This window comes from Plectropomus leopardus, chromosome 13 (genome assembly GCF_026936395.1).
Source record: "Plectropomus leopardus strain MGB_pleo_1.0 chromosome 13, ASM2693639v1, whole genome shotgun sequence".
NCBI lineage: Eukaryota > Metazoa > Chordata > Actinopteri > Perciformes > Serranidae > Plectropomus > Plectropomus leopardus.
In genome coordinates this window covers 16938698-16953459 of record NC_142188.1, presented here as the reverse complement: position 1 = coordinate 16953459, position 14762 = coordinate 16938698, and the positions used below count along the sequence as shown (strand labels likewise).

At 37.0% G+C, this 14762-nt stretch overlaps 1 protein-coding gene across 3 annotated transcripts; it reads right to left on the bottom strand.

The window, feature by feature from the left end:
- Positions 1-1107: 1107 nt before the first annotated feature.
- sfxn3 (sideroflexin 3) lies at positions 1108-14064 on the bottom strand. Of its 3 annotated transcripts, XM_088086616.1 has the most exons (12): positions 13961-14034; positions 12424-12556; positions 11187-11359; positions 10743-10913; positions 8698-8796; positions 8037-8112; positions 7837-7922; positions 7601-7728; positions 6506-6555; positions 6290-6339; positions 6123-6170; positions 1108-5585 (listed from the first exon to the last, which is right to left on the bottom strand). In XM_088086616.1, exons 2-12 carry the CDS (start codon positions 12424-12426, stop codon positions 5489-5491), a joined length of 981 nt encoding a protein of 326 aa, XP_087942742.1. In that variant the 5' UTR covers positions 12427-12556; positions 13961-14034; the 3' UTR covers positions 1108-5488. The 3 variants fall into 3 exon arrangements, with proteins under 3 accessions (XP_087942742.1, XP_042357902.1, XP_042357903.1); XM_042501968.2 differs by lacking the exon at positions 12424-12556 and having other exon boundaries at positions 13961-14064; XM_042501969.2 differs by lacking the exon at positions 12424-12556 and having other exon boundaries at positions 11187-11355; positions 13961-14043.
- Between the last annotated feature and the right edge of the window lie 698 nt (positions 14065-14762).

Genomic DNA, 14762 nt, shown 5'->3' with positions numbered 1-14762 from the left:
TTTGTTTTCCTGTTCTAGATTATTCTACTAACATGTAGGTTCTAGTCTCTCCTCCATTACAAAGATAAAATACCTCCTGCAAATATATATTTTCTAGTGCATAATTCCCATTGTTATTCAAAGCATGACTTTATTATAGCAAAAACAGAATATATCTTCACTATAGCTGAAAACTGAGGGCAAAGTTCTTATTTTCTGATGAAAGCTGCTGACAGATCCGAACATGTTGGTAAAAATTCAATGGTTATCACATAAATAACTAATCCAGTGAAAAATTTTATCCTCAAACATCTAGTTTCGACTTCTTGTTATCTGATTGCCTCATATTTTCTGGGTAATTGAACAAACGAGCCATATAAGACCAGAACTGGATTTTTCTACAACAGTACTCACTTGTTAAAAGTTCATTCTTTGGCCTTTCCTCATGAGCAGAAGAACAAGTTTGTACTGAAAGGTCCAGTGTGTTGGATTTAGGGGCATCTATTGACAGAAATGGAACAAAATGTTCATAGTTGTGTTTTCATTAGTTTATAATCACCTGAAATTGTTGTGTTTTGTTTACCTTATAATGAGCCATTTCTATCTACAGACCAGTGACTGTATATAAAAAATGGACGACACTTAACCAACTCCTCACACTGTTTGAAAATGAAGCCAAGGTATCCTGGATGCAAAATTGCAAAGCCTAGAATAGTGAAGGAATACTCAGCCCCTGATCAGCTTACTCTGACATTCTCACCCTAACCAGTCTCACTCCTTTCGCCTGAATCTAACCGATCCAACCAACAAAGGCAATGAGTACTCACAGGGAGAGTAAGACAGGTCATTCCTTTGCTATTTTAGGATTCGCAAATTTGCCTACTGGATATGACCGCTGCCATCTTGCACTGGTGACATCATTTGGAGCCAGAGTCTGTGCAGTAGCTATCAAGTTCCCGCCTGTCAAACCAGTCAAAACAGTGCCATTGATCGTGAGCACACCACTTGGCAATCAATCATAACATCATATCTGCTTTTTACAGTATCAAATAAGTAATCAGAATGTATCCAAAGAATGAACACTTGATCAAAACATTAGTGTTATAAGAACAACAGGTTACTTCGGACTTAATCGTTACATATTTTATTCTATTGCTCTGAGTAAAATACATTCCACATCACGGAAATATATTTCAACACAATACAAAACAGAGGAGGAGAACACCGTGCACCAATACTGGCAGGACTACATGTGTGTACGTTAGTATGTACATGACAACCAAAACATTCATGGAGTGTAACAATAACGGATTGTCTTTACATTTGTGCCTTCGGTATGCAAAGATTTGACATTTTCTTCATGGTAACCAAAGTTATAAAATAGTAGGTGCCTCAGAATGCACTGGAGCTATACAGAGTAAATTCAAGTTTTATTGAAACGTCAATAAAATAGCCAAAAAAATGATTTTTAACTGAGCTTCATGTTAGGATTTCTTTATTTCATCAATCTGTTAACTGTGTGTTAATAACAATGTTTTGCGGCATTCTTGAAAAATTTGGTGTTACATTAACAAAGTTGAGGACCATTTCTGTAAAAAACAAGCTTGTTTTTGCATGAGAGAAGCCAGCAAAAGGTCCATACGTTAAAGCTGAAACAAAAACTTTAAAAGCTACACACTTCTTTCTCTTATCAATCCTGTACAGCTCATACCCGTCTCATCTTTGGCTAGATCTACTGGTGCGACATGTCACGGTGGTACAGTACAGTCACAGGCTGAGATACATGTTTGCAGATGTTTTTAAACAATGACTTAAACCCTCCAGTTTTGTTCTTGACACTTTCGCGCCATTAATCCAAGAGCAGAAAAACACAAAGGACAAAAGCAGAAAGCTGTTTGATTATGAGCAATGGCAGCTGCCAGACAATGAATAAAATACTAATTAGCAGTAACCATAGTACCTTCAACATTATCCAGCACCATTAACAAATACAATCTTCAGTTTACACTTTAAAAAAGCTCCTTTAAAATAGCAACACAAATCCAACTACAGCAGCACAGCAAAGGTTATATAGTGCAGTTTCACCTTCGGCAGGAAAACACCCCAAACACAACACACACAATGTCTTAATGATGCGGTAAATATATCAAATATTGGAATACAGTTAGTGATGCTAACTCTGAAACACCGTCCTGCAGTGCATGTGATCATGTCGCAGTGTTACAGACGTCTGTGGGTTAAGTGTTAATATGAAAATATGAATGAAAACAGAGAGTAAAAGTTGAAAGAATAGTTTCCTTCTAAAATGAGATATCCGTCATTTGAGAAGAATATAAAGACATCCATGTTCTCATTCAGAAGTGAGAAGTTCTGTATCAACACCGTATTTCAGGATATGGTTGTTTATACAAAGAGCGGGATAGCAAGTTGGAATTAAATCCCTCAGATTTAGGATCACATAAAACACAATCACTGTGTACTTCTGTACAGTACTTGTGCAGTTGCTACAGTTCTTTCACACCCACAAACTCTTTACTTTAAACGAATGATTGTACAACTTCAGTTTTCAGAAACATTATATCAAGTGACTACAGATGCTTGATGAGTTGAATTCAAGTGTGAACACAGCCGGTACAATCATACTGTTCGGTAGTTTTGTAGTCAAACTAAACTGAGACTAAGTCAAGACCAGACCAGAAAGTATCAAGACTGAGTCAAGACCATGACCATGCCAGTGCAAGTCCCACACTGCATGACACACTTACGATAAAATGTGCAACATGCAAACCATACGCACTCTTTAAATCAGGGTTCCCACTTACATCATGGACAGAATTTCAAAACTTTCCCATTACTTTTTCTAAGGACACATAATGCTTTTATTTCTTGACAAACTTGCATGCCGCATCAGATTTAAACTGTGTTTAAACATAAATTCAACTGGCTGGAAAACTTGAATGGAGAGACAAAATGCAGGGAGAAAAGGAATAAACACACGTGATGTTAACGTTAAAAACGTTGACGCATAACAGAGCAACATTACATCGACAGCTGCAGATATTAATCTGCCGTTATGTTACATCAAGGGCTATCCACTGAAGATTACTGTAAACATTTTATTACACACAACAAAATTCCATGACTTTTTGCAATTTTTAATGTTTTTTTAATAATTCCATGATTTTTACAGGCCTGGAAAATGTGACTGTCAATTATTTCTCAGATTTTCTATGACTGTGGGAACCCTGTCAAATTGATCTGAAAGATCCACATACTCATAAAAATACCCACAGAAAACAAATAAAGATTCCTGCTTATTCACCTCTTTATCCCTACATTGTTCATATGTGTGCTTGAAAAAGTGAACCATGAGAAATGTCTTGACAAAATAATGAAAAGCTATAACAGAGGTGAATTTTAAGCATGGGAATTCTCCTTTGTTTTCTTTGAGAAAACAACTACAACCACTACAGAGCTAAAATCAACATAACCATCTTTACTAAACATTCCTTTTTGCACAGGCAGTTTTATGATACCCTGCAGTTGTGGTCTTGACTGGTCTTGAAATAAATTCCAGAGTCCTCTTTGTCTGCGACCATTTTTAAAAGAGTAAAAATAGGTCAGAGTCCAAAACAAGACCTCCAAAAAGTGGTCTTGAGTACTGCAGCATTGCCGTTGGGTACAGTTTTCTTTGACTAACAGATGCATAATATCACTTTACACACTTTTTTAATCCTAAAGGTGCACTCGCTCATTTGCAGTAAACTTCTCTGCTCCTGTAATATGAGTGGCTGGCAATGTCCTTCGATGCATATGTGAGGCCATCTGGTGGTTTCACTCACAGAGGCACACCTTCAAATTAAAACTTCTAAAATCCCTCATGCATATGTGCTCCATATAGTATACTTTATATATATATGTTTATGATTATATTCAAGAAAAATATATTTATTGTTGCATAATCTAGACGGATGACACAGGGATACATTTCCTCACTACACCATCATCACTACCTAACCACGATGAGCAGTCATGTGATCAGCCGACTGTCCACTTTAACAACACAACAACAAAGACTGTGCACACAGTTACCCACTGCCCTGAAATAAGCTTTTAGTATCTTGACTTTGTCACGCAGCATTAGCTTCTTTCATTTGGTACAATGGGACATCAATGGCTCAAATGACAGTTTTGCAGATGGCTAGCACACTGTTGCACATAAAAACCCTGTATCTCCGACTTTGACGAACTCAAATTAGACAGCTTTGACTTCTTTTTAACCTTCTCATAAAATTCCTCAGTTAAAGCGAGGACATTAAAACCAACAAAATCTGAGTTACATAGTTTTCACGTGACATGTGACTGCATTTGAAAAACACAAACAGCAAAACTCAGATCAGATCACATCATTTTCAGATCACAAACACGCACCGCCACCTACGACAATCATTACCATGCCACTAAAGATAGCGACCGCACAATTTCATAAAGTGATTTCAAATGATAGAAGGCCTTGAAAACAGGCTGCCATGGCAAAAGTACATATTTATGTTGATAAAAATCACACTCATTAGTGTTTACTGATGCACTTTTTGCAGGCTTTTTGCAGTGTAACTTCCATATATTTTCTTTGCCACTTTGTACCTAGCACCTAATCACCTGGTCTATGACTATGAGGGCATAAGTACACTTAAAGGAGAGCTGAAAAGAAGCTGCACCGATAACAAGGAGAACAACAAAGGAGAAAACCATTAATCAAGGAACTATTCAGAGCTAATGAACGCACTTGTTTTTCCAGTGGAACTACATGCTTGATCTACTGGGTGGAAATTTATTGGTGGCAACATCCTATAGTCACTGTGTAGTAATTATATAAAAAAATTGAATACTACAATGCTGACTAAGCACGAATTGGAACTCTATGTTGGGGTTGGGGTGTACAAGGCAAAAAAAACCATTCTTTGACATTCAGATGCAATTACAGACACAACTTACAAGCACAAGTTTCAATTTTTAACTAGAGTTACAAGTAACTTTGCAGAGGACTTCAAACTTTCGAGAACCTGAATGCCACATTAAATATTGGAGTGAAAACAAGTCAGTAACTTCATGAACTGCCACCCCTACAGGCAGTTTTGACCAAAGGAAGACAGAAAACACACCACGTCAGAATAAAAAAAGACCAGATTTTCTTCTCTAAGGAGTGCCATCTATGTACAGACAACGTCCTTCTTAAAGTGTTTTGTTTTCCCTTCAGTTTATCTTCAATCAATATATGCTAACCCTCTGCTGTTACTTGGAGCAGCCCAATACGGTTAACTTCAAAAAACAAATGCAGCAGCACACGCAACAAAAACAACAAAAAAAATGCATAAATAAATTTTGTTTTACTCTCCCACTTGTGCCCACAAGACAACATATATGTGTATATAATGTATGTGTATGTGTATGTGTGTGTGTGTGTGTGTGTGTGTGTGTGTGTGTGTGTGTGTGTGTGTGGAGGCAGGCCCTACAGCCCCTTGTTGAAGTAGACCGTGGTGGTGTTGGGACTGATCTCTCGTATCCTTTCCTGCAGATCTGCTTCCAGTCCACTCACACTCATCGAGCTATAGAGAGACGGGATACGATTAAATGCTACAATATGCTCGATAACACTGCAGGGTGAATTCACAGATAATGATTGCTGTCGCTGATAACACCAGGAAATGCGCATCACTTGTAACCACTATTTGACACATCTCAAGGCCCTAATCTCTAAAGATATTGTGCTAGTAAAGACAAAGGAGTAGAAGCGCGGTTGGGTCTTAGTATTGGTCACATATAGGTGCATTTTGGATACTTCAGGGTTTGTGCAAAAATCAAAATGCCTTTATTTTACTTTTTTGTTTAGATTAAAATGACCAACGCATTGCTGCTCATAGGTCTTTATGTATGCATATTACCTAATTTAAATATAAAAGCACTGAGACACGGTCTCCATGGCAGCATGTTCAGAGACGCATTTCACCCGTTGTGGGTGTTGTGAGAATTGCACAAATTCTTTGTTCCTCATTTGTGAGGGTTTAGTTGGTGCAAAAGCAACACAATCCTTCTGTGAATTTGCCCGTGCATGTACAAGAGTAATATGATGTGGTTGTTCTCACCTTTTCTGTGGGAAGAGGGCGCAGCAGAGAGGAGTTGCAAATACCAGGCTGGAAAAAAGAGATGGAGAGGGATTTTTTTGGATGCTGCCACTTGTTCCTTTTTAAATACAGATACTTTTGAGTCCATAAATAACATATCACTACTTTATTATGTGTAAGTTACTTACCACAGACCGACAAGCCCCACTTGGACTGGAGCATTTAGAATTGGAAACCGCTAGAGGGACACAAAATAAGAGGCAGTGAGACACGTTTGTCTGGACACAAGCATTTGATGTATGTATAACATGTGGAATGCGACAGGACTCTTTTCAGCTTCACAAAACACCAGCAGATCCAGTAAATCCACTGACTAAAAAACAACAGTATGACAGTCTGCTTACCTTCATGAAAGCTCTTTTCTCCAACGCATTCATTATAACAGGGGGAATAGCTGAAAAAAATAATAATATATCAGGTTAAGTGTTCTGTTTCATTAAATTAAATTTCAGACTTGTCTGACAAGATGAGAAATTATTTTACCTCTCATGCCACCAACTACTGTTTTCATTCCACAATTTTGAAAATTGAAATAAAAGAAAATATTTTTCTAATCATATCTGACATCTGAGTAAGACGGTTTATTATGTAAAAATGGTTTCAAAATCAAACTGTTAAAATGCATGTAACAGACTAACTATGTATGCTAAAGTGTTGCCAAATAATTGCCAGATGATTTTATCTTGATACTGTGGTTCAAACAAATTCAACTGACACTGTTCAGTCCACACTCCTCCACAGAAAGTTTAAACAGGGTAAGTAAACTGATCTGCGCTTACTTTTTTCATATTATTTTCACTATACATATATTAAATAAATACATTATATTATTGTTCCTGACATATCTTGTCTTTTTTATAACTGTCAGCAGAAAATGAATTAAATCATTTAATATTCACAGCACATTCAACAGAATGCAGCCATAAAGGTGTCCTCACTTTGAAAGATAGGCTGTTTTACTTTTGGTAACAATTTCACCACATACTGATAAAATTATTCGAGATGCTATGTATAAATGCAAATATATTGCTACATTTTCTTTTAAACTAATTTAGAAATTTGTATCAGTTATAAGGCACTTGGTGCAGAGCTCTTGCAGGCTGTGAGGCTGCACAGGCTCAGATCAGCTCTGTGTTGCACATAATACTTCTTGTCTTGCTGTTAACATTAAGCCCACTTTGGGCCGTGCTCTCTCTCACATGGTGGTGGCTGCACTGGCTGCCCACTTCAGATGCCATGAAAAACATTTTGCTTGTATGACAGATTTATTTTTAGAAATTCTCAATTTTATATTTTTGGAAAGACAAATACGGTATTTTTCCATATTATTTTTTCCTACACACTTTTCAAAACCTGGAATTGACTCAAATCAAATTCCATACTGCGAAGGAGCCCTGTGAAGTAATGAGTAGCAAAACAACAGACAACACTGACATTACCCATTGCTGGCACTGCCATGCCAATCCTTGACACAACAACCTGCACGATTGCCTGCTTGGCAGCGTTGGCGGACTCTCCTAACCTGTTTCCATTCTCATCCATCACAGGGATACCGTACTTCAACTCCCTGGTAGAAACAAAAACAGCTGTGATGTAGAGCAATCATAGTTGTTGTTAGAGTTACTAAAAGTTCCTGAAGGAGCGAAGCAGAGGTCATTTACTTTAGAGATCTCACCTCTGTCTCATGAAGGGAATGTTGATACAGTTAGCAGCAGCAACAGCAGCAAAGGGGACAAACCGGCTGACGATTGGAGGGAGACGCTGCAAAATATCAGAACACATTTAGACTATAAATCTCTGCATATATGCAGATCAGTGTCTGTATTTGAGTTACGTTGTTTTATTTTGTGTATTCACTTGAACCACTGGCATTACCGTAGCTAGAGACTTGAGTCCCAGTGCAGTGACCACAGCTCCAGTAGTAGCACTGACATAGGCTGCACCAAGCTGACTGTGAAGAGACACATGCATTAGACACATTACACACATTAATCACCCACTTCCTTTTTCAACAGTTTCACACATCAGAAATAGATCATTGATGCCGCAGCACACAAAGTATGAGGCTGAGGATTTATCAGATACAAGTGGAACATTTCAAAGTAAGTGTGCAAATTCATGCTATGTGTGAATATGCAAAAGTAAAAAACAAACCAAGAGCATCCTGACACATAATGATAAGGCAGAGGAATAAGAATTTATTCTCTATGACATGATTAGTCAATGAATAAGCATTTGCATGTTCTTTATAAACACATGCATATGATGCATTCCTGCAGGACCTGAAGGATGCATTTTGATGCACAATAAAAGGAGTGTGCATGACGTACGTCGACCTGACATGACCCGAGAGCATACAACCTATGTCAGCATGAGTGCATGGTGACATGGGGCTGAACATGCTTAACAGTGGAACATAATACCGCTGCGAGGGAAGGGGAGAGGACAGCAGCTCCCACAGCCTCCTTACAGACACTAGTTTAGAGGGAGGACAGGAATGATCTAGAGTGGAAGTGAAGTGACAAGTCCTCCGTACTTCACGGTCATGGGGGCATCTCCACTGCGGTTGGTGTAGTTGACGACAGCGTTGAAGGACTGGTTAACCCACTGCCAGAACACCACTGCTGGAGTAGTCCTGTTAACACAAGAGGGCAACAACAGTGTGTTTCAGGAAGTGAGATTTCATTGAGCGTGTAGTACAAACTACAATTTTTGGCACTGCACAAAGAATGTGGCGACAGCTGAATAAGTTGAGCATACAAGTGAAAATACCCTGCTGTCTCCAGGTTAGTTTATGCGAGCTGTTTTTATGTCCCCTCAATAGAAATATGTTAGGATGCCTCTTAATATCAGTCAAGGGACTAGTGTTGAAAATTGTTTGAATGTGGATTAATGTCCATTGTCCTTTTTTAAGTAAATAAATTACAAATTGTGCATGTAATCCTCAATCATAACTTATTTCATACTGAAACTACCAATTATTTACATCAGTCAACACAACAGTTTACTTGTTATTAAAACCTGGTATACATAAGTTAAAGATCAAGATCTGTTTGTGCAGTGACACACTCAAAACCACAGAAACACACATGGCTAGAAATGTTTTTTCCTGCTGCTGTGAAATGCTGATCATCTGAATTTAAGCCACAAGTTTATTAATTAATAGCCAGCCCCATATCACAAGTAAGTCTCAGACAGCTGTGCACTTTGTACAACAAACAAAATTGTAAATCCCTGTTACTGTTAACCACTGAAACAGATTTATACATTTATGCTTTGTCACTTTCAGACTAAATAATTCTACGAATAAAACCTTCTCTCAGATTTGGTCTTTTCATCACTCAGTGCAGATAAAGCACACAGTATTTTGCAAATTAATTTCATTTATAAATTATCTGACGCCTTGCTTATCTTTCTTTACTTGTTTTGCCTAAGTGAACTATTAGAAACCACTATGTGAAGAATTTGAAATTTCAGGTTTTGGCTCCCCTCAGTGGTATGATGCAAAAATGACACTGTGATATCCCACTGATTACTAGACTGATCTCCAGACACAAATAATAATGAAAACACTTTAATAATGTAAAATACATCCAATAAAGAAATACATTTGTATCACCCAGCTCAATCTTGTGTTAATTAATTTTGCTTATATTTGTAATAACAGGGTTTATTGCAGATCAATTCATTCCAGCAGTTTTTAAATGAAAATGTGTCTTTTCCAAAGCCTGTTATGCAATTTTTTATTAAACTTCGGCAGTTTTTCCAGGGTTCTATTTAATTATAATTCCCACTTTTTATCATTCATATGTATCTGTCTTAAAGACAAAAGCAAAGCAGATATGTGCTGCTGCTTTAATGACTCCACACACACTGGGAGCATTTTTTTTATTAATTTGCACGAGTGCTGTAACACAAAACGCAAATATTAGTCAATTAATTGATAAAAATACTACACAGTGAAAAATTTTTCTGAACTTTCCCACCACATATAAAGGCATCCACCAGTCATGTCATCGTGAATGGATGTCATGTCACAACAACAGCTGTTACAACTGTCACAAATCTGCGTCACTGCCAATTTGAATAATTTTGAGTTATTTATCAGGTGTCCAGATTTTCATGTCATTTATTTGTCATGACCCTTAGTGTAAAGGCCTTTAGAGCTAATGAGACTGAATTATTTCGTATTTGTTTATTTGATATCAAACACTTTTTAAAATCAATGAACAGCTCATTTTTACTTGATTAATATCTCAAACTATTGAACTGATTATCAAACTTGTTGTTTTAGCACAATGTGATGACATGACTTCACTGTTCTCTCAGCTGCCGAATGATTTATCAGTATTCAGCAGTGACAGTGATATTCTGTATTCTTTAAGAGGATTTTCACTCTGTGCAGGGATTAAAATCTCTATTTTTATGCAGTGCTGTGTGCTGTATTAAGGTTACATTTTAATCACGTGCAAACTGTATCATGTATATTGTAATTTCTACTTTTTCCTGTATTTTGATGATGATACTGTTGTCAGTTTTGTGTTTAGAGACACTGAATTGTGTATAAAACCTCTGCTGTACCTGTAGAAGGTGAGCATGCAGCCTGTGATGGACATGTTCATTGGCACCTGAGCGGACATCCGGCCAATCACGAACATCTTCTCCCCTGTGTCGGGGTGGAAGGCGGAGTCATAGATGTACTTGGCTCTCCAGAGCTCATCCTCGGTCAGGCCAGGCTTCACAATTCCCGCTCTGAAGAGGACAAATCGGTGGAGTGAGTTAGTATTTTCCATATATTTGAAAGCAGCAGCTGTCACACAAACACTGCTATATTTTTTGGCATATTTGCAAATAAAATTAACATAAAACATGCATTTTCCACCTCCGAGATATGACTTTTAACTTATACAGTATGTGCAACAACGTTATCGACACAAAATATATGCCTTATGTTCACACCACCACAATGTCCCTAATATAATCATTTATACTCTGACTCCATTCTCCTATCACCTGCCCCTCTACCTGTAGTTCTCCATGATCACTCTGGCCTCCTCCAGAGTCTCAGACGACAGCAGGACGTTCCTGGGATCTGTCACCATGAAGAAGTGCTTGGCACGCCCCATGAATGTGCCTTGGTCCCATCGTGGCTCTTTGATGTTTATGTTGAGGGACAACTCTTCAGACATCCTGGCTTTCTTTGAATAACAGCAGACATGTCAATTAGTATTAACATTATGATGCAAAAATGTATAGTTTCAAGAAGCAGCTCGAGACCACTTTCTTTGCTCTTGTTGTTTTTTTGTTTGTTTTTTGTTTTTAAGATTATTTTTTGGCTTTTGCTTTTATTTGAGATAGGACAACCATAGTGTGAAAGGGGGAGTGAGAGAGGATGACATGCAGCAAAGGGCCAAGGCTGTAATCTATGTATGACAGGTGCTATACAAATAAAAACTATGATTATCATTATTATTATCATTATTATTATTATTATTATTATTATTATTATTATTATTATTATGCTGGATTCAAATGTTTATACAATTTTGGTGTTTATGAGTATTTCAGAGAAACAAGTGATGAGACGCAGAGTTAAAATTTGGAATAAATGTCAGATTTAATAATTAACAAGCTGGACCGATTGGCTACTGTACTTTACCAGGTTTATACATTTCTCAACACTATACTGTAATTATTTCAGCATTTTAGTACAGATACCAAAACCATGCTAGTTCAAAGTTCATGTTTCTTGTCTCCTGAAGGGAAATTTGTTCTGCAGCAAGGGTTCACATTATCTAAATACAAAACATTATGCGGTTTCAATTACTTTGAGAAATATTTACAGCAAATGCTTTTTTTTTTAAGCCAATGTTCTCAAATATCGAATGCTTTCTTTACACAACAACTTAATCCAAATAACAAAGTCTAAAAATGTCAAGAAAATATTTAAAGTTGGAACAATCTGATGAGTGCACAAGGAAATGACAATACAAATCTAAGAGGAAATGTTTTCACAATTGATACATAGTGAAAGGTATTTAATCAGTATATTGATGATACCCAGTTGTACAGGTGAGATTATCGTTTAAAACAAAACAACCTTGGCCGCACAGTTAAGCCTCCACCTCTGCTCCATTAATAGATCAGCTGCATTGAGGTGAAGCCCCCCTCCCCCATCACAGCACAGCATAAAACACTGAGCAATGAGACACATTTCTGGGCAAATAAACTCCAGAAAAACTAGACAACCAGGTTTACCTACCATTCATATGTTCTTCCTCTTCTTGAATACACTTTAAAACAGTAAGGACACACTTCTTAAATCACTCTAATGGTTGTTGTCACTGTGTTAAATTCAGAAAGGCCTGCTGTTGGCTCATCAGGTTGTACGTTATCTAAAATGAAAGCATGTACCACGTTAAAGTTGACCTCAAACACTTTGTATCAGCTTGTGACTGTGAATTCAAGATAAAAGAAACTGAACAACAAACTGCTTGAAATGGCGGTCAGCACTTGTGGTGTTTGTGTCAAATAAACCAACATTTCGGGCTACAACTAATGACAACTTCAATTATTGATTAATCTGCCTATTATTCTCGGGACTAATATGGCCACAAAAATTTCAGCAAATTGTATAAAATATTCATCATGATTTCTTTAAGCCCACTGTGACTTCTGAAAATGTTTTTTTCAGAATAACAGTCCAAATATATTGTATTGCCAACACATGTAAGTTGTCACATTTGTTTTTGTAATGGGGTGTGCTACAGTGAATGCTCTTTTTTTGTATGTCTTCATGGTATGTTATGGTGATACCGAAAATACCATATATATTCAATTTACTGTTGCTGAGGACAGTAAAAAGGGGCAAATTCCCACATTTAAGGAGCTGGAACAAGTAAATATGGGACATTTTTGCTTGAAAAAATGACTTAAACTCTTATTTGATTATCAGACTAGTTGTCCATTACGATCAACTTACAGTTTCATCTTTGTACGTCTCTACATACTCAGTAAGTGTAAAGGAGACACTAATGTAGGTGGGTACAAAAACTCAACTATTACAAGAATGTGTGTGCTCCGTCATAATGTAGTCCTACAGAGCTCAGGTAATAACAAACCCTTTCCATCTCTGGTAACATCTGCAAACTGCAAATACACAACAGAAATACCTCCAGAGCGAGATAACAACTTAAATGGTCGATTCAAAGACACAAATATTTGCTGAACACACAGACGGGCTCTGGTTCTTATTTTGTTCTTATCAAATAACCTAAAAGTCAAAGCGCCTAACTACTAAGATAGACAGATTTTTTGTGTAACATTTGTAGTAAGTAGCCGATCAAAGAAATAGCGTGACACACACGGGGACAGACACACGGGGACAGGGACAGATGGGATTGGGGAAGTCACGACACGCTGCCGGTTCCTGTCAGCAAGCCGGCGGCTAACAAATACAGACATGCTAACAAGCTAGCAAGCCGTCTCGATACTCGAAACACTCGTACCAGAGTATTAAAAATACTCAATCAGTACATTAAACCTATGTTAAATTCCCACGGCAGCAAACGTTAAGCTACACTAAAACAGCTGTCCTCAAAAACATAATCAAAACAAACCACTTCAGTGCTCTCTTAGTAAACTAACGTTAGCTAGCCAGGTGGTTCACAAGCTAACTAATGTGCTAACAGTTTAGTTAGCGTCACAAGGGCACGCGAAGGGGAGCAGTAGATATTATCTTGGTCGTGTTGGGGTTTAAACTCATTAAAGACGTAAATTCAGTCAGCGCTGAAACGTACCTGGGCTGCTTTCTCTGTTTTTCGAAAATGTATGACCTCTCAATATCACAGCACAACCGGGTAGACCTGCGCTGCCTTCGCGTACATGCGGAAGTGTCGTAAATAGCAACGTCACCAAAGTCATTTCTATTGCACGATTAAAAAAGGATGACATTGCATTTTAAATACAGATTGGAATTACCGATATGTATTAAAAAATAACGGATCATAACTACAAGAAAGGACTGAATAATTAATGAAAAATAAAACAAAAGTTAAGGTACAGGGATATCATTAACACATGGCATAGCAAAGAATTATTTCATTTTAGAAATGCAGGGAATAAAGGGCCAGTTTAAAAAAAACATTTGTGAAATAAAATATTTTACTAAAAATAATTAAATCATTAATTATTTTGTATTCTGTATTTTGCCTTTGTATTTGTTTTCTTTTGCATTTATTAATATTATTATTCCAAACTCTGCTTTCTTGTCGCCCAATTGGACACCACACTTTATATTTTCATAATTTTGAAACTCAATATTTTGATCATCATAAATCAACCAATATTTTTTTTAAAAATCCAAAATAGTCCACGTAAAATTACAAGACAAAATGGTTGAAGGTTGAGTGTCCGAGTTACAGAAAGTACAAAAATCCATGAATTAAATTAACATTTCTTAAATCCAACTCAACCACATTTCACCTTTTGCAGTGCCATGTATCATACCCAATAGTTTGTATTTTACCTTCTATTCTTATTTTTTGCTTTATGTACCTCTTATCGTTTATTTTTTACTTTATTATTCCTCTCTGTCATATT

Coding starts and splice junctions, on each gene's coding strand:
- sfxn3 (XM_088086616.1), bottom strand. Junction 6,556..7,600: donor CATGGCAGTGCCAGCAATGG/GTAATGTCAGTG, acceptor TATTTTTTTCAG/CTATTCCCCCTGTTATAATG. Junction 6,340..6,505: donor AGAAAAGAGCTTTCATGAAG/GTAAGCAGACTG, acceptor GTGTCCCTCTAG/CGGTTTCCAATTCTAAATGC.